Raw genomic sequence first — 20745 nt, forward strand, 5'->3', positions numbered from 1 at the left:
AAAGTCTGAAAAACAGTACTATTTTTAAACTGCAAAACTAATGCAGAGTAAATAAAGCACATTTTCGCTTTTTCAGAACAGTCCTAGTTCCTATTAGAAACAAAGAAGAATAGGTAACTTTTTGTTTTATCATGTATAAATTGTACTACTCAAGATAGAAGAAAGTAGATATGACTCTGAGAAACTAGATAATAGCAAAAGTTAAATAGTAGTGCATAAGCAGTAAGGAAAATGGAACTAGTAAAGCTTGGATTCTCTTTTTGAAACAGCTAGAAATATGTTTATTAAAAAATCCCAATGAAGATAATAAAGTCATTTCCTACAATAGCAAAATGGCTCAGATTATTTTTCACCAGAAGCATCATGAGAGAGAATTTAAATTTTTGTCTTAGATTCTATTATTGTACCTTTGCAGGTCCTTTAACCTGTTTTAAGTCTTCTGCAAATAGTAACTGGTTGATCACAATAACGGTAGAGGTAAAGTTAACCATAAATATTTAAATTTGTCAAAGGTACGTAGTGTATTGATTTGACTGAAGGAAATCATTGAACAAGTTACTAATATCATTAATAGTTGATTTAAAAGAATGATAGGATTTTTTAGACATTACAGTGTATAAATGAAGAGCCTTCTCTCTAAGGGTGATACTCTGGGAGCATGACCAGGAAAATGTTAATTCCTAGTCTAACAAGTAATTCATCCAGACCCTTTGATGTCATTCTTGCAATTCTAGATTTCATAACACAGTTCTGTTGTTGGATGTTGTGGATAAGCAGATAGGATGAGTCTTCCTGGTTACTGTGGAGGAAGAAGTGAACAGCTGGTTTATACCTTTCTATCATATTTCCTTGCGGTATTCAGGAGAGATAGTCCAGACTCTGATGGTCAGACCTTGGAATCTTAGAGTTCTGGACTTCTGATAAGCTCTCAGGATGACCTTAGTATTGTGAATATAAGCCTTTGTGGTATCAATAAGTATACTTTAATTCCTGCCCAGGTTCAGAACTCTTTGAAAGAGAGCTACAGGTTCAGACAACTACGCACAAAATGTAGCTCTTTTACTGATAAAAGTTACATTGGGACATAGTACACGTGTTAGCCTGTTGAGTTTTCTAAATTTGAATTCTGAATTAAGTGTATTCACTCCAAGGCAGAGCTGGACCAACCCAAACTTTCCACTACCATTAGTGTATAATGCCTAAATCCTTTAATGATGGTAGGAAGGTAAGTGACGGCGCATCCTCTCCACAGAAGGACTGAGAAGATAGACCTTCCTTCTTTTATAACTACAAATCAGAGAACTCAGTTCTGGTAAGAGGCCAGGAAGTTTGCACTAGTAGCAGTTCGTCTACATGGAAATGAGTGGGCAATAAACATTTCTGCCTAATGGCTAGGTATAATGCTCAAGTCAGTGTGACATTAATTTAAGGACATAATTTTTTCTCTCATAGATATGTAAGGGAACCTATGGCATTCTATTTTATATGTAGAAGTTATTTAGTATTTGTTAGTATATTTATGCAGTATATCTGATAAAATACACATATAAATTTATATTTATACATAAACATTAATTATAAATACATAAATACAAATGTACTCAACCTACTTTTAAGATATACCTAAAAATTTATGAGAAGAAATATCTTTGCTAATTTATCTATAAAATTAAAAGACCAAAAAAACAGAGTTAACATCAGTTAGATATATGGGTCATGTTTATCTTGACCAGAAATCTAAGGTATGAAGAGGATTTAAGCAGTGTATGGCATCTATTACATGAAAAAGTGTAGTCTTCAGGTCCTGAGTTTGATTCCTGGTAGTTTAAAAAAAATGCGTCTTTAACCTTGTAATCTCAGGAATAAAAATTTATTAGGCACACATGAAAGGCTGTTTCTCAGAGGTGGGCTCATAATAGTTAAGTAAACATAGCTGATACGTAAACCTACATGATCAGTTAGAAACACACACATATATGACATACGTATATAATCTCCAGGATACTAGAGTGTTGGGGACCAGCTCAATATTTCACTGTTAATAAACTTTACTTGGGGGATGGAGATAGAGCTCAGCAGCACAGTGCCTGCCTGTCAAGTGCAAAGTCCCGAGTTTGATTCCTGGTACCAAAAAAATAAATGCTTGGGAAACTTTGGGATCTCCAACTACTTTTGACCTCCTGGTTTATATGGTTTCACTAGCCAATAATATCAGTCCTACTCAGAGAATGGAAAAACGGGGAACTATGCTCCCATGTTTTATGAGGCTACCATGCCTTTGATACAAAAACCCAAAAAAGATATTGGCAAAGGAAAATTAATGTTCATTGTTGCCCTTAAACAGAAGGAAAAATCTTAAACCAAATATTAGCAGGTTGAACCCAGAGAGTTTAAACAGATAATATATCATAACCAACTTACGCTTATTGCATTAATTTAAAGATGCAATAACATTAAAAAGTGATCAGTGTAATTTGCTACGTTATTAGAATAAAAGGTCATTTTGAAAGATACAAATAAATCACTTGATAGAATTCAGTATACATTCAAGGTTTAAAAACTGCTTAGCTAGATAGAAAAACATTCCTACTCTAATAAAGGATATCTGTAGAAATACTATAAGGAACATGCCTAAACACTGAATTCTTTCAACATGAAGACCAAGACAGATGAGGAACAAGACGAGATTGCCTTTTACCATTTTAGCATTGTGCCAGAAATCTTAGCTGGTTCAATGAGGAAAATAAATGAGAAAGGCTTGAGATTTGACATAAAGAACTAAAACTCATTACCAGTGGACATCATTGTGCTCATACAAATCTAAATAACTCTATAGGGAAAATGAATGTAACAATTTTGATGATATCTAAGTCAGTATAAGAAAATAAATTGTTTTTCTACATCAACAGCTAGAATATGAAAATTTCAAGTATGATTTTTAATAGATTGAAAGAATATCTAAAACTTAGAAATAAAGCAAACAAAACCATAAAATTTAGATGCAAGAAAATGCAAAAAACAGAAAGATATGTTATTCATCATCAGAAGCATTATCATTAATATGTCAGTTCTCAAATAGTTCCATGTATCTACAAATTCAATGTAATCTTACGATAATTTCCAACGTGTTTATTTTATAAACATTTTTATAGGGAAAACATTTAACAAATTCTTGTTTTAGCATTTGTAATATGCAAAAACAAAGAAAAAAGAATAGGAAAGGTAATCTTGAAATATATTTGTAAAATGGTAGGATTTATTAACTACTGTGTACTAAGACTTTTAAGAAAAATAAAGGTAGTTAAGATAATGTAAAATTGGCAAAGGGATAAACAAACCAATGGAATTATTTTCAAGAGCCATAAACTGAAACAGGCCTGTTTGCCAACTAGATTTATGACAAAAGAAGATTCAGGTTTTTTTTTAATGAAAAAAAAATGGGCAAAGGAAGTTTGTTAAACAGTGCTAAAACAATTAGGCTGCTAAATAAGGATAGTTAAAGAAAACTTGATTTTATCCATTCCATAAACAAAAACCATTTCCTGATGAGCCGAGTAAATACACATGGAAAAAAACTTAAATATTTTAGCATATAGAACAGTTTCATTATTTCAAGTGTGCAGTAGTTATAAAAATAGTATTAAAGTGCTAACTGTAAGTGAAAAGATGAATAGATTTGGTTATATTAAAAACATACGTCCTGCAGAATACCCTATTAAGAAAGGAAAAAGCAAGACACAGGATGGAGAAAGGTATTTGCAACCCATATACTTTAAAAAAATTGTACATATTTTATAAGCATGCCTAGACATTTTCAGCAAATAACCCAGACCACTAATGAAAAACAAGATATTTGAAAAACAGATTTAAAGTGTCTAAACTAATTGTGATAAGCAGAGAAATACAGTATCACAAAATCAGTGCATATCTAATCCTGCATACCAAGAGTTCCTGAGAATGTAGAGAAGTGGGAACTCGCTTATACTGCTTGTGAGAGGGAAGACTGGGATCTTTTACAAACGTTCCTGTATTACATACTTAAGCATACCCTCTTCATGACTGTTCTACTCCCAGTAAACTAAGCAGTGTGTGGGTATGAACATCAGTATTTTTATTAGAATGATCATAGTAGAATTTACTCATATTCCTAAAGTTTGGAAACAATCCAAATACTCATAGAAGAATGGAAACATTTTCTCTAATGTCCATATAATGGAGTATTATAATGGTATTATAATAGAGTTTTATAATGGTATTATTATGGAGTATATCATTGGTACTGAACAAATCTACCTACATACTGCAACATGAATAAAGTTGAGCGGAAGAAGTGAGATGGAATATATAATTTGTTTACTCTGAAGTAGACAAAATTAAAATTTGATGTTTAAGGAGTGCGTACTTGAGTGGTAAATAGGAAAGTAAAGATAAGGACAATGGTTTAAATTCATGAGGTGGGAAGGTGCTGTAATATAGTGCTCAAAAGTGCTATAATGTTCAGTTACTTAACCTTGGTCATGGGGATCACTTTATAATCATTAAATTTATGAGTATTACTATTTATGATATTTATATGTACTTTGTAATTTAAAAAGTTTAAAAACTGAGGAGTTAAATACACATGGTACCATTTTGGCTTTGTGCAAAAATAATCTAATACACCTATCTCAGAATAGCGATGCTCTTGCTAGTGATAGTATTATAAATACTGTTTCATTCATGTACGCTATTTCACTGGCTCCATACTCTACAAAGTAGGCATAGAGGCAAGTACTTAACATTTTCCACAGCTGAGCAAACAGGTATAAAGAGGATTTGTGGTTTATCCGAATTCACATTGTTAGCATACAATACAGGTGGAACTTAAAACCGGAGCTTATTCTGTTCCCCCTAAATCAAAGTCAAAATCACAAAACAGAATACATGTACTAGGAGGGTTATGACTTTAAAATGTGCAAGATAGTAAATGTTGGAAAGGGTGTAAAGTTGGAAGCTGTGTGTATTGCTGGGGAGGATGTAATGGTGTGGCAGCTATAGTAAATTGTTTGGCAGCTTCTTACAAAGTTAAATATAGGTTTACTGTGTCACCTGGGAATTACACTGCCAGGTATACATCCCAGAGAATTGGAGGCAATGACTCGGCACACCTGTGTTCACAGCAGCAGTTTTTGACAGCAGCCAAAATGTGGAAACAAGGCAGTTGTTCACCAACAAGTGAGCGGATAAACAAAGTGGTGAACACATATAATAGAATATTATTCAACTATAAAGCAAAATGACATCTGATAGATGATGCAATATGGGTGAATTATCAAAACATGTTAAGTTACATAAGAAGACACAAAAGGGCAAACATTGTGATTCCTTTTATATGAGGCACGTAGGTAGGTAAATTCAAAGATAAAGGAAGTAGAAGAGGTGTTACTAGGGATAAGGAATAAGAAATTCCTCTGTGTGTGTGTATGTGTGTATGTATGTGTGTAGCACTGAGGGTTAAACCTGGGCCTTTGGTGTGCTAGTCAAGTGCTGTACCTCCCAGCCTAAGAGGAAAAAGTGGGAACTTAGTATTTCATGGGATGATCAGAGGTTCTGGAATTAGTGGTGATGGTTATGCAACACTGTGAGTGTACTTAATCCACTAAATTGTACATTTAATAATAAAAATATAGTTTCATGTTACATAATATTACTGCAATAAAAATATTTTTCTTTTTTATTTTAAAAATAAAAGGAGGAAAACATTAACAGACAGACAACATTTTACAACATATCAAAAGAACAGTACAGACAATACAGAGTTACAAACAAAGTGGTAGGGAATTAACAATGGTGGTTGTATTACATATTGGTATCTTCAAAGTGGCTTCTCATGAAAACAGATATAGAAATGCAATACTGATCAACCAAAGACTCATTGACAATTTCTTTCAGCATAGAACTACAAGACAGAAGAACAACCATGTTAACTATCCTGTATATACATACATACAAAATTTCTCCTTCTTTCCCTTCTCTTTTCCCACATCCCAGTTGCCCTTTACTCTTGAGCGGTTTCCTATCATTTCACAGTGTCGATCATACCTCCGAGTTTAAGTTAACTCTTTCAAGATTTACACTAGTGAAACAATGCGGTGCTTGCACATGTATGTTTGATTTATTTCACTTATGAGTATGGTCTCTAGTTGTGACCATTTGCTTATAAAAGCCTCGAGTTTATCTTTCTTTATAGCCGAGTAATATTCCATTATATAAAAGTACCACAATTTTCTTATCCAATCCTCAGTGGATGGACATTTGGGTTGCTTCCACATTTTAGCAATTATAAATTGTGCTGCTATGAACATAGGTGCACATATATCACTGTGATATGATGCTTTTAGATTTTCTGGGAAAATACCCAGCAGGGGGATAGCTGGGTTGAATGGGACCTCTAGACCTAGTTTTCTGAGGAATCTCCAAACTGATTTCCACAGTGGTTTCACCAGTCTGCATTCCCACCAGCAGTGGAGAAGGGTTCCTATTTCTCTACAACCTCGCCAGCATTTGTTATTGGTTGATTTCTTAATGCTAGCCATTCTTACTGGGGTAAGGTGGAATCTCAGTGTTGTTTTAATTTGCATTTCTTGAATGACTAGTGATGTTGAACATTTTCTCATATATTTATTTGCCATTTGTATCTCCTTGTCTGAGAAGTGTGTATTCATCTCCACTGCCCATTTTTGGATTGGGTCTTTGAGTTTGGAGGGGCAATAAAAATATTTTTTAAAAATCAGTGGACAAATATTCTGATGACCTTTTTTTACACTGCATTTCCAAAACCAGGAAGCTGAGTTTATTATGGGGGATCAAGGGTCCTGGTCCTATTTCAGGAAGATCATAACAAGTGGTTATAGGTTACATTTTCAAGGTTAATGCCCTACCCGTCTTGAAATGCCCATGTTCTAGAGAGCCTTCATGGTCAGCAATAAAGTGTTATATAAAAGACAAATTCCCATGTATCAGGAATTTAACAGTGTATGTTTTATGTCTATATGAAGATGCATACACGTACTCTTAGAGGTGAGGAGTGAAGCTGTGTGTGATGCAAATGAAAGTGGGGTAGTTTGAGGCATTTCTCCTTCGTATGAGTTAGCTATGAGTTATTTTTGTATAGACAAAATAAACTAGAATAAATGTAAAGTTTCACATAAGCTTTTCTTATTTTTGGTCCTTTATAGAAACTCATCAGACAGTCTATAAATTCACTTCCTTGAGATGGTCTTCCTGCTTAAAAAATCAAATTATATTATTTAAATCCATTGCAAAGAACATTTCAAAAATAATCTTTGATATTCAGCTAGTGTGAGATCTCCCAAGAGATATTAATGGAGATATTAAGGCAAATAATCCATTGTATTTCTCTGTAGTGCTTTAAAATATCCCACAGCACTTGCTTCAGGTAAGCAAAGTTCTTCAGTGTAATTTTATATGTTTTTTTAGTTCATACTGCACATTTTCATTTAAGTCTTTAAAAAGTTTCATGTTAACTTTTTCTGCTTCCATTAAAAAGTTTAGGTTTGTGGCCTATAAAATACTTTTCTATTTCCTAGGTTATTTTATACTTCGTATTTCTGAAAAAAATACATAATAATTGAACCCATTAGTTTTAAAATTGTGATTCACATACAGTAACAATGATGTGAAATTGTCATGGCAACAGAATGGTAGTGAGGAGCACTGATGCTGGGGTGAGGCTGTGTAGATGTGAGTCCTGGTTTTTCACTCAATAGTTAATGTGACCGTCGGACAGGCATGTGACTCCTTTATGCCTCATAAAGTTTATTCATCTGTAAATGCAGCAAGTAATAATAGGTACTGTATAGAAGTGTTGTGAAAAACTAAATGAATTAGTATTTGTAAGACCCATGGAAAATACTATTTAAATATTTGCTTAATAAAATAATGTAAGTTAGCTGTGGTTCTGGACTTTCTGATTTTATTTTTCTATCTAATAAATGGAAATTTTAAACTCAGAAGTTTATACTAGCATTACTGAAATGTCAGTAGTCACAGTTGCTTGGAAATTATTTGGGAGAAAGGTGGTAGAAGTTACTATTTACTGTATAGTTACCAGTGTGTCAGAATGCAGTGTCAAAAGAAAGAACAACTCCCAACTAATACAGAATGGTGGGGGCTTTATCAAACAACCTTAGTTTATTTTCCACCTTTGCTTTAGATAGGAAGGTAAACCTTTTCACAGCAAAAGGTATCAAATTAATCATCATGACTCCACCAGCTCTTGACATAATAATTAATCCATATAAATTACCCAAGTGATATTAAGATATAATTTATATAATCTATGATGTGAGAAATCAGTTGTTTCATTATTCATCATCTATTATGGAATTTTGATTTAATTTAGTTTGTTGTATATTACTTTATGCTCTATTAACTTAATGATTTGAGCAATTATTACTTTTTATTTTTTGTCTTTTTGAGACAGGGTCTCACTGTGCAGTTCAGGCTGGCCGTGAGCTCACTTTGTAGCCCAGGGTGGTCTTGAACTCACAACGATCCTCCTGCCTCAGCCTCCCAAGTGCTGGGATTACAGGCGTGCACCACCATACCTGGCTGAGCAATTATTTATAGTTTGTGATATTAGGTGATAGGTTTAGTGTATATTATTAGATAATTCAAGTTGAAATGTTGACGGATATTATGGAAAATTCTGCTATTTTAATCTGAATGTTGTATGTAGTTTTATTATAATGCATTAATTTTCTTTCTACAGAATTCATATAAGAACAGCTATGAATATAATTCTCCATTGATAGAGTGGTATCATGGTTATCAATACTATTTCACATAGAATAGTGGTTACAGGTTCTTGACCCTCACTTTTATCACATATTTATGAATTTATGATACTCAAGGATTCTAATGAACTGAAGAAAAAAATAATCCTTTGATACTCTGCCATTGTGTATTTTTCCAAGACCACTGTGAATTACTTGTCTCATTCTATTGGTAATTTTGCTGTTGGAAATGCTTCACAGTTATTCCGGTCCTGACCTTATAGCATGTTCTCCTATTGTTCCTAGGAATTACAGTTTGAATATTATTATTTATTTGTATTTGTTCATGTGGATTTCCTTAGCCATTTCTCCCTAGACATTAAGGTTAGACTGGCAAAATCCAGTCAAGGGCTTTTATAGGAAGAGATAAATCTGGTGCACAGTTTCTGATTTGTAATTCCTCATTTCCAAAGCTTAAAAAGAACAACACATGTTTTGGCAGATCTGTCTTGAATTGACATGAAGTCTGTAGTGATTAAAATTAACTGCATTAAACTGATCGGCTTGCGAGCCACTTAAGGGATGAGTAAAGCATGCTTCTGGGTATATTTGGGTGAATCATAGAGGCACAACTTTGGGTGCTATATACGGTACCTTGCCTTGTCTTCTCTGGAACAGTTGATCTGGCTGCCATGAATTAAGCTTCTTTGCTCTGCTATACCCTTCTGCCTTGGAGGAGATTGTCAACCATGGACTGAATCACCTGAAGCCCTGAGCCAAATTAAACTATGCCTGTACTTGGTTTACATGAGTATTTTGGAAAGATTTTGGAATGCAGGCTAGATAAGCCCTAGAGTGTTGTGAGCAGATTTTGATGGGTGATTCTGGTCACAGATCAAATCAGAAAGGTGATAGGAATGTGGACAGGCTCACGAGGTTTCAGTTAGTTATGAGGATTCTTTTGGGAGTTACTACAGGCCATGAATGCTACTCTGAGCTAAAAAATTTATGTACATTTATCCCATGCCCTGAGACTGTAGGAGGCTGAGTTTAAGGATGATAGACTAATTGATCTCATGGAGAAAATTTCAAGACAGCCCAACATTAAAGCTGTGGCATGGGTAATGCTGAGTGCTGTCAGCCAAATGTACAGCAAGAACGAGGGGCAAAAGCAAAGGAGAATAATTTGAAAACCCTAAATATTGGCCTCCTAAAAGCCCACATATAAAGTTGGGGCCACAGTGGGTATGTTTTCATAGAAGAGATTAACAGCATTAAAAAGAAACCCGGTACTTTGTAGAAGAACAAGAAGAAAGATACCTTGACAGTATCTCAAAAATCAGCATGGTCCAAGCCATGGAGCTCAAGGGTGCAAAAGTGTAAACCTTATACTTACGAGTCTCCTTGGGCCTTCTGCTTGAGAAAAGTCACCTAGAGAATTGGTTTCCTTTGTTTCACTGTTCAGCTATCCATGCACTCGGAGGCCACTGTAACCATGGTTGAAGGGTCCTGGCTATAGTGTCAGATGGTGGAAGACTGTGGCATCATACATGTGATGCTAGTTTTATAGGCATGCAGAGTGTAACAGTTGTAGGATCATAAGGGCTTCCACTGCAATTTCAAAGACTTTGGAAGCCAGGCAAGGAGCCCTTGAGAGGGTAGTGCGTGAATTTGTGGGAATGAAGCTAAAAGTTCTTGGAGACACTATGAAGTTGGAAATACAAGGGATGTGTAATGTCTGCCAGGGAGAGCCACAGGAAGGGAGTGGAAATAGCTTAAGACAAAGGCCATGTGGTCTGCAACGGGCAAGACTATAAGGGTGGGGCTGCTCACACACTTTAGAACTTACATTATACTACCAGATGCTCCAAATGGCAGACATGGAGCTACAGGACTTAATGTTTGCCCTGCTAGGTTTTGGTCTAGTTTTGGTTCTATTGTTTTCTGTTTTCCTAGTCCTCCCTTTTGGAATGGGAATGTCTAACCTGTACCATTGTATATTGGGATTATTCGTTTTTTTTTTTTTTTTTTTTTTTTTTTTTTTTTTTTTTTTTTACTTTTATAGGAATTCGCAGTTAAGAGTTTGCTTTGAACCTCAAAGGAGACTTTGACCTGGAGATTTTAGCAATTCTAGAACTGTTGTCATATTGGGGAAGGGATTTTTATGTTTCAGTTGTATGTGGGATAGGTGTATCCTGTTAGGCAGAATTAAGACCTTGTATTTAGTCAGGGATGAAATGTAAGGAGATGTGTTTGGATGGCAAGTTAGTAAATAGTGGAATGCAGTGGTTAAGCTTATTTGTCAATTTAATTGGCTTAAGAGCCACCTAGGGCAGGGGTCTCCAACCTCTGGGTCATGGCCTGTTAGGAACCAGACCACACAGTAGGAAGTGAGCTGCAGCTGAGTGAGTGAAGCTTCATCTCTGCAGTCACTCCCCTTGCTTGAATAGTGCGTTATTGTCAAATCAACTGTGGCATTAGATTCACATAAGAGTGCAAAACTTACTATTAACTGTGCATGTGAGGGATCTAGGTTGCACACTCCTTAGAATCATCCTGAAACCATTCTCCCTTCCTAGTGCCCCCTCTGGTGTAAAAATTGTTTTCCATTGAACCACTTTCTGGTGCCAGAAATGTTGGAGACCACTGGCCTAGGGGATTAGTATAGCACACTTCTGAGTGTATCTCAGTGGGTCATGCAGGTGTGATCTTGACTGCTAAATATGGTTCCTGGCCTCTTTCTGGCACTGCTCCCCTCCTCTGCTTTCCTTGGCACCATTAACTAAGTATCTTTGCTGTGCAATGCCCTTCTGTCAAGGTGTTTCTGCCTTGGAGCCAGCTGTCCATGGACTGAGTCTGCTGAAATTGTAAGCCAAATTAAACCTCTCTTCCTTTTAAGTTGTGAGTATCTGGCGTTGTGTGTCAGTGATGGGAAAGCCGACTAATACAAAAATACTTACCATCTTTATGTATCTGCTTTATTGTGAATATTCATGCATATTACTGTGTAAATATTAATGGTTCATTTACAAGATGCTGTACAAGACCCTGATGGAGATATTATATAGTATATGCACTACCCTGTCTTTCTAAAATCTGGGAAAATCACATATTCTGAAATATATATGGCTGCAAGGGGTACATGTAACCTGTAATCACAAGCACTGTATGGCATGAGAATGTAAAAATTCTGTAATCTAGTTATGAATGTTAATTTTTACCCTTTTCTTTCAGATTACCTATATTCATAATACATCAATATTATTAAATTATAATTGGTACCTCAAATATCCTTGAGACAGATAATCATTGTTAATGTGGCTTGTCAACTTGTTTTAAATATTTGACTGGCTTCACACGTTATGGGCAGTGATGGTGAATTCTAAATTAACACAAGCAACTTAAACAGTTTCATGGCATTCTAGTACAATGACTCTATACAGAATGTTTTGGGATAATGATATCGTATATTGTATCTATATTCAGATTCAATTGAGGTTCTATAATCTTGCCTCAAAATCTTGGGAACAAATCTTTTTATATGAATTGTGTCATTGTTATAGTAGCATTTTTCATGTAGGGTATGTCAAGTACTAACCATAAAACACTTCAGTGAATGGTGTTAATGCTAGGTTGCTTGTAACAATCTAATTTTTAATTATTATTTGTAGGTATTTACTACCAGGGAGTACCCAATTCTTCATGAGAACCCCAACCTACAACATGAAATACAATGCATCTGGAATGACTCGATCCAATGTTTTGTTTACATCCCGATATGGCCATTTGTGAAATCCAAGGGAAGATTGCTGTAGGTTATGCATAATAGTAATTCATTTATTTCCTCAAGTTGAAACTGAAAAGAAAGTGACCATTAAGTGCTGTTCTATGTATATATGACATGTATATGTGTGAAAATACATACACACATTCACTCAAATAACATATATATTTATTATAATATATGAAAGAATTAGCAGAAGACTGAATGTAAGAGTTAGCCTTTCTGAAAATGTAATAAACTATGTTAAATGTTTACATAAATATGTGAATGTCTACAGTTTGCTAGGTTTATAATTGAGTCCTTCCTGCTAGAAATGTTATTTTTGCTGCAGAATATATAAAAAAAGAATTGATACTAAAGATCCCATTACAGTGTTAAATTATTTTTTAGACAACACAGCTTTTAACTTAAAGCATTGATAGTATAATACCTTATTATTTCTCTTATTCATATTAACTATTTAGAATAAAACACAAAAGATTTAGAAGCCTGGTGTTCCTTGACGATAGAATTAAATATAAAATGGGTTTATCATTATTGTAGCACACTGTACATTACTAGAATAATTCCAGCCTGATTCTCCAACATTTTAATTCCTCTGTGTGAAAATATAGCTACTTGTAATAATGTGCATTTTAGTGTGGTAAGATCATATTATGATCTAAAGTGGAAGACAATCCATTTGGTTAAAAGTAAAATGTAAATTCACATTTATTTTTACTTTTCATAGGGAGTCACATAAAGGAATAGAAAATATGGTACTGACAGAATCTTTCTGTATGACTTTTGTCTCGTGCCACTCAGTTTTATTTGGAAAATATCTTTCATGGGCTTGAATATATGTTTAAATGTAATTCTCCTGCAGAAGAGTTGACATGACAAACTCATTCTGGTATTATAGGATAATAATGTGTTACACTTATGAAGTCTGACAATGTTGAGGCCAGTTTACATTTGTTTCTCATTGTACCACAGAAAATAATCTAGAGGATTGTGAACAGATAATTCAAATGACCTATTACTGGCTGTTGAGTACTTGAAGGTTGTTTTGAAAATCAATGTACAGCATCATTTTGTCCAATATTATCATGAAAAAGTTTCATAGCAATGTACTTCCTTTTCTTGCTTACAGTCTTTTTAAAACCAATGAATGAGCTTTCAATTTTTCATAAAAATGTAAATAATGGCATAGATTGTGCTCCCTAGAAAGACCAATATTCACCTTTTTAGAAATGTATTTAAACTTCATTCTCAAATGGCTTTTCTCATAGATAATTATTTATAAAATTCACAAATGTGCTTTAACTCCTTTTAATATCGTAAAAGGTATTTCTGCTAAATCAAGAAGTAGCCCAAAGCATAACTGAGGCAGGGAATTGGCTTGTTTTCATTCACAGGTTGGAGAGCGGGCAACCCAAAGTTGCAAGTTACATAACTTTTGATTTTAAAGTCGTTTTCTGAGAGTGTTAGCCCACAAGAGTTGGAATTTTCCCAAGTCATTGCTAGTTACCTGGTTCTTTAGGACTACCTAGCATCCACATTCCAGTGGACTTTTTTTGCTGGTGCATTTCCAAATAATCTGCTGTCGTCTCTATGGAAGAAGGTTAAGGCTGTCAGGATGAAGGAAGTTAGTGTAATTATGTGACTCCATAAATTCTTAAAGATGCTGCAGATTTCTTAGAATAATGCAAAATTGGATATTTTGAAATTAATAGATGAATGATCAATGCTAAGTCATTTTGTGGAGTAATTTTAATCATTTGTTATTGTAATTCATGATTTGGCCAGGAAGGAGACCCAACTTGAAATGGCTGATAAATAGTATAAACCCAGTTTGTTGGCCATGTACTTACTTTAGCTTAAATCCAAATGCTTCTTTAATTTACTAGACCATAGGCTTTAGAACTTTGATCTTTAGTTGTAGAAAAGTGAGATGTGGTTTAAAACAAATGAGAATATCTTAACAGTGGGAGGAAGCCTCTCCAGAAATACAGGCACATACACACACACACACACACACACACACACACACACACACACGTGCATGTGCGCAATTGAAAGCTACAAGTAAATTTAAATGTACACAACTACTCAACTGTTCGATGAACACGTTTCATTTCTCTAGCTACTTAAGTCTGGTCTTGCTTTAAGCACTAGATTTTTGTTACTCACATTTGCCTATTTTTACTGATCTAGTGTGATATAGTGAAGTTACAGATAAAAACCATGTCCTCATTATTTACATATACTCCCCAGTAAACTGTGGACTGTGGCTGCTATCCTGCCATTCTCTGATGAGCAACTAAGAGAGGACATAATAATGATTCGAGGAAGTCTCAAGAGGCCATAGCAATGTTTTAGATATACAAAATATTTCTTAGTTTTAATTACAAATTTTTTTCATAGGATTAAAACATATCAGCCTAAGTGACAATGCAGGTCTCACTCTCGCCCTCTTTCTCTCATAAGAACAAATAGCTAACATATTTGAAAAACTCTGAAGCTATTTAATCTCATCAGAGATTTTAGAAGGTAATTTGCTTTACTTAAAATGGAATACATCTTCATTCTGTTATAGGAAAGTGTACCCCTACTCATTTTGTAAATCTAAGAGCAAATCCTTTCTACATTTAAGATTGGGATGATTCCCAGAATTGCCTACGAAACAAGTTTTTTATTTTAAATCATCACCCCCAAATAAAGTCTGAAACTACAAATTAGTTTTCACCTTGTAATCTAGCCTTGTACATTAGTTACCATTTCCTTCATATACTTGGTTGAAGGAAATGGTATGCAATTGGTTGAAGGTACCATTGTGATTCATATATTGATTAGTTTTACTAGCAACAAGTTTTATTGCATTAGCATTTTATTAACCTTGAATATGTAAAGTGAAATTGTAACAAGATTAAATATGGAGATGACATGAGGAACCTTTGTCTAGTACATAGTTGAATATCCGTTGTTATCTGTGAGATGCAAAGACCATACAGATTTTATATGTGTCTAAATTAGGTCTAAATATGCAAAAATTTCCACTAGTTTCTTCTCCCTAAAATTAAAATGAAACCAAACCCAATCAAGAAAACACTTTGTTTTCATCGTATAGTCATGCAGAATTAGATAATAGCAACTTCTAGTCATCAAGAAAAGGATTTCATTTTCTCTTTGAGTAGCTGAGTATAGAATTTTGTTATCTAATTTGAAATTTCAGATAGCTTAATATAAATTATCCAAATGCTTCCTTTTTTATCATATCAAAGTCATGTTGTGTAAAAACTCGTAACTCTAAATATATATATATCACCGAACCTTGTCAAAGTACCAAAAAATTGATACTTGCATAAACTTCATTTGATCTTCTGTGAAACACTGATTCATTCTTAAATGTATATTCTTTCTTAAAAAAAAATAGGAAATACCTCGAGTGACAGAAATACTTTCCTTTTATGTTTTATAATTCTAACTTACGTTTGAGTCTTAGTTTTCTTGACTGTAAGAGTTAAACAATAAAAAGTATAACTATACAATTTCTTGTGATCCTGTGACCTGATAATTTTTGAATATTTGCTTTTGTCTTAAAATGGAGAAATTTGAGTTGTCAAGGCCATTAATTATCTAAACCTTAGTTATTATTTAAATGCTTTGACTGATGTTAACTTATAAATAAATTGAAAATTTAGAAGTATATTCACGATGAAAATTGTATTCCTTACACCACTCCTACGTCTCCTTATTCTCCTCTAACTTTCCTTCGAACTTTGCATGGACAAAATTAAAAGAAGAGAAATCCTGCCTTTTAAACATTTTTCCTTGAAGTGTGTGCTGTGCTTTTGTCTGGGCAGCAATAAAATTTAGACAAATATGTTATTGGACCAAGTTCACTTTGCTGTAATTTTTAGGAAGCAGGTTGAAGTTTCCATGTCTAAAATATCACCAATTCCCTGGATCCATGTATAAAGCAAGGTTTACTGCTGTAAATAACACTATTGCAGCCCCAAAATTGGTACAATAAAACAGAATGCATAGTTTGAGATTGTTGCCATTTTTTATTTTGTTTGTCTATCATAAGTAGGTATATAGTCTATTGAAAGAATATTACTCAGGTTACATTCTGTATTAATGGGATGATATTATCTAAGAAGAGTTTCATAAAGCTTTCCTTTTATCTCCACCTGCTCACTTGAAAGATATTGGTAAAAACATTCAATAGACTAATAAATTCCTAGATTAGTAAGAAGACTTACATTAGGAAAGTAATCAGGTGATGCTGATATTTCTCATTCAAATGCTAATAATTCTTGGTCCTTAGCTGTTCAGTTCAAACAATAACTACTGTACCTGCTACAACATGTGAATATTAATGGCTTTATAGGTAATTCTGGGTTGGAGGATTAGTTTGAAAGCAAAACATTTCCTAACATGAATCATGACTCAGGTTATCCTCATGTGCTTTACTACCTGTGTATGAACACAAATGTTGTTACAGAGAATATGCTTGAAATGTCAACACAATGTGCAGTTAGCATCACATTGTCATGCTTTAGCATGCAATATCTGTATGGTGACATTGTTTCAGCTACTCAGACATGTGCTGTAATAAAGGTGTTTATCATAAGAAAGTTACAATATGTCATCAATTGCTTATTTCTGTTTCAAACATAGATACACACAGATTGTAGTAATAGAAGAGATTAGCATCCAGTTAAGCTTTCTAGGTGATATGTTTGCACAGTGATTTTTGCTGATTTTCAGACCACAATATCATGGGGATAGTGCTACCTGCTGTTAGGGTCAGATCAAGAAAACAAAATTGGTTCAGTTCCTCTCCTAGCTAGGCAGAAGGCCAACTGTTTTAAATTTTAGGACACATACCTTTCTAGAATCATAGATTATAACAACACGATTGCTAATCTGATTAGAGTTTTGTCAACATCTCAACCACGTACTTCATTTTTGTCAGATATTTATAATTTCATCATCATTAAAACAATATACTAACCTTCAAAAGGAAATATCTTAGTATACTGATTGTTCATAACATTGTTCTTTACAATTATGTAAAATTAATTTAGAATAGTTTTCCTTTATTCATTTACTGACTTCAGTGTGGTGCTGGGGATTGAATCCAGGGCCTTGCACATGCTTGAATGTGTTCTACCACTGAGCTACACTCCAGCCCAGAATAGCTTTCCTATAAAGAAAGGAAGCACTTTGGATAAAATTCTGTTGTGCGGTCAGTACTTTTTACTATGCATACCTTGCTTTTATAATTGACAACCAAATGATACAAAAGTTGACTTTATTATTTTTGGTAATGGGAGTTGAACTCAGGATCTTGCGCTTGCCAGGCAGGTGCTTGTGCCGCTGAGCTATATCCCCACCCCTAAAAGTTGACTTTAAATATAAATAATTTAAAGTGCCTACTATTCTTATGTGGTAAAAAATGGTGTCAATGAAGAGTTTAAAGTTACCCATCAAGAGATAAGAGCTTTTCAAAATATCATGATATATCTAGAAGAATTTGATGGCCATCTAAGAGCATATTCCTGTACACACAACAAAGCTTTTTGTGGCTGACCTACAAAACTGGAATTCATTCAAAACTTGTCATATTGGTGCAAGACATGTAATTTGTAATGTCATATTATTTTTTTGAAAAAGTTTTTTAAAGTAACATGGTAGCACTTGGTAACCCTTAAGTTTTGTCATACTGTCATTTCTGTTTAATCCTATCAAAAATGTGCTCAATTAATGGCCCTCTTTAAAAATACAGCACATCTACCATTCATTATATTTAGGGAATATATATATATAATGCTTTACAGTGACCAAAGCTGAAATATTTTACGCATCTATCAAAAATACTGAGATTTTTGTGGACTGCGTAGACTCTAATGTTAAACAGAAGTAGACATTCACCATTTTTGAAACATTATCAAGGCAGACTTCAATATTTGACATACTAATAGGAATGAGGAGTAAATTCCAACTCGTCTAATAATAGGTACAATGGACATAAACCCTTTGAGTATTAAATAATCACTGTAGTGACAAAAATTTTGAAAAGTAATCCCAAACTGTGTAGTTAAGCTTTGCTTTATTACAGCTCTGTTGCTGTTCATGTTAGAATAATTTTAAAATGATTGAGAAACATAATAAAATTAATTCTTAAACTTGCAGCATTCTGTTAAAGCAGTAAACATGCTAATATGTATATGTTCATAATATATCTGATTTAAAGGAAAAGTATATGACACCATATATGAAAAATCAAGAGCATATAAACCTTAATACACTCTAAGAAAATACCATTTCAGCATATTACCTCATTTTCGTTAAAATGATGAAAATGTGAACTCAGAAAATTACTTAGTCCCTAGGCTAAAAATAGGTAGAGCATCAAAACCTAATATTTTAAATTGGTATTTGTTCAGTATATGTTCTACATCATAATGTGAAAACTACAAAGGAAAACTCAAATTTGGGGAAGAAATTGAAGGGATTTTTAAAAATTAGCAAATTTAGTCAATTGTGTTTTGACTTCCTAAACCGAGCAATAGACTTGCTATGAAACATTTACTACAAACAAAGAATAAATACTTTCTTCAGCAATGACCTTGATTTTGTATTTTAGCTTCAGGGTACCTAGTCAAATATTACTTATGTATCCTTTTCAAATTTTTTCTTATATTTCTGTTTCTAAATTTCATCTTATTCAGGTCTGTGTTTTCTCATACAAAACTGCCACATTATTCTCAAAAAATGCTAAGTAAATCTTGCCCCTCCCCCTTTTTTACTAAAACAGTGAGTTCTTGATTTATAACAGTGAGCAAAACAGAGGCAGTTCCATATCTGCATGATTATTTACATGCTTGGACTAATATTTTTTTTCTTAGCAGTGTGGCCCAGTCCTACTGTCCTGCTTCTCTGAGCAGCAGGTAAATGATTACTTCTCTATATTCGGTGGCCATTCAGAACCTCTTGAGTATACGTGTCCTAGTAAATCTCAAGAAACCCACTGCATGACCTGGAATGTTCTAATGTTGATTTTGCTACTTCCTACACATGCTACAGCAATATGCAGATCTGACTGACTTACCTAATTGTTATTTGGGGGATTTAGGGTTTTTAGTTGCTGCGTATCACCATCACACTTTACCGAGTGGTCCCAAAGTTTGGGAAAATTTCAACCAAACTCTTTAAAAAGACTGGAGTTTTTACTTCAATAGCTTATTATTATTCATCTACTTTTCTCTTTTTCTTATATAGAGTTAATGCTTTGGAATAGGAAGTGGAGGATGTGGTTTCTAATTCTCGTGGTTCTATAAACTGGGTGAGACAGGGTCTTTGTTTCCTAAAAATAAATGCCAACTTGGTCTACATGAGTTTTGTTGTTAGAAAACTACCAAACACTAATCTCTGGAGTAATTTATTACAATTTCCTCATTGTCTGTATCAAATATCTGACCTATAATCAGAAACACCCTACTTTGTGATTCAGTCTGGTCGGGGTTATTGCTGATGGAAGAATCTGGACTAAGGAAAGGTGTTATAGGTTGCTAATCATCTTCATTCATTCAATAACATTTTGGATACACACTAAATTCCAGACACTGCACCCTCTAGGGCTCTTCAGGCAATGCGGTCAGAGCTGCAAGGTCACACTGGCTGGCTGGCTGACTGTGACTCACCGTCCCGAGCATAGAGCAGCTTCGCTGGCTTTCTGCATAGGTCCAGAGCAGTGTCAACCCCCCAGGAGGGCATCAGTGGTGGCACTCAGCTGAGGTGTGACAAGCTTCCTGTTGTGACCATCATCAGCCTGAAATGGGCGTGGTAGATGACAGAAGTGCACAGAGTAGCACCTGCTCCCAGGCCTTGGCAGAAGGTGCCCCAGGTTAGCAGAGGTGGAGATGAGCATGGGAAGGGCAGGATGTTCCTGATGTCCCTGCATGTGAGGAGTGTGGAAGGGGGCACCGGGGTGTGGAGAGAAGGTGAGTTCAGTTCGACACCTGCCAGGACTTTGCTATCCCGGTGACTCTTCATGCATAATATCTCAAAGTAAGTTCAAAGTTAGATTGCCAGTAATTTTAGTTAAACCCAAAATGTCTTTTTTATTATTTCCAATAAAGTAAGGTGGTGGTAAAAGAGTAGCTCAGACACCAGATGTTCTGGATTTCAATT

General features: G+C 34.4%; 1 protein-coding gene across 2 annotated transcripts in view; it reads left to right on the top strand.

Annotated features, from left to right (window-relative positions):
• Ttll7 (tubulin tyrosine ligase-like family member 7) overlaps positions 1-16595 on the top strand; it is a gene marked incomplete at its 5' end in the record, with an annotated part of 137696 nt that extends 121101 nt beyond the window's left edge. For both annotated transcript variants that reach the window (XM_013514540.1, XM_005385172.2), the window contains 1 exon segment: positions 12449-16595. In XM_013514540.1, coding sequence (XP_013369994.1) covers positions 12449-12569 — 121 coding nt within the window. In that variant the 3' untranslated portion in view covers positions 12570-16595.
• Between the last annotated feature and the right edge of the window lie 4150 nt (positions 16596-20745).

This window comes from Chinchilla lanigera, unplaced genomic scaffold, assembly GCF_000276665.1.
Source record: "Chinchilla lanigera isolate Chin_1 unplaced genomic scaffold, ChiLan1.0 scaffold00022, whole genome shotgun sequence".
NCBI lineage: Eukaryota > Metazoa > Chordata > Mammalia > Rodentia > Chinchillidae > Chinchilla > Chinchilla lanigera.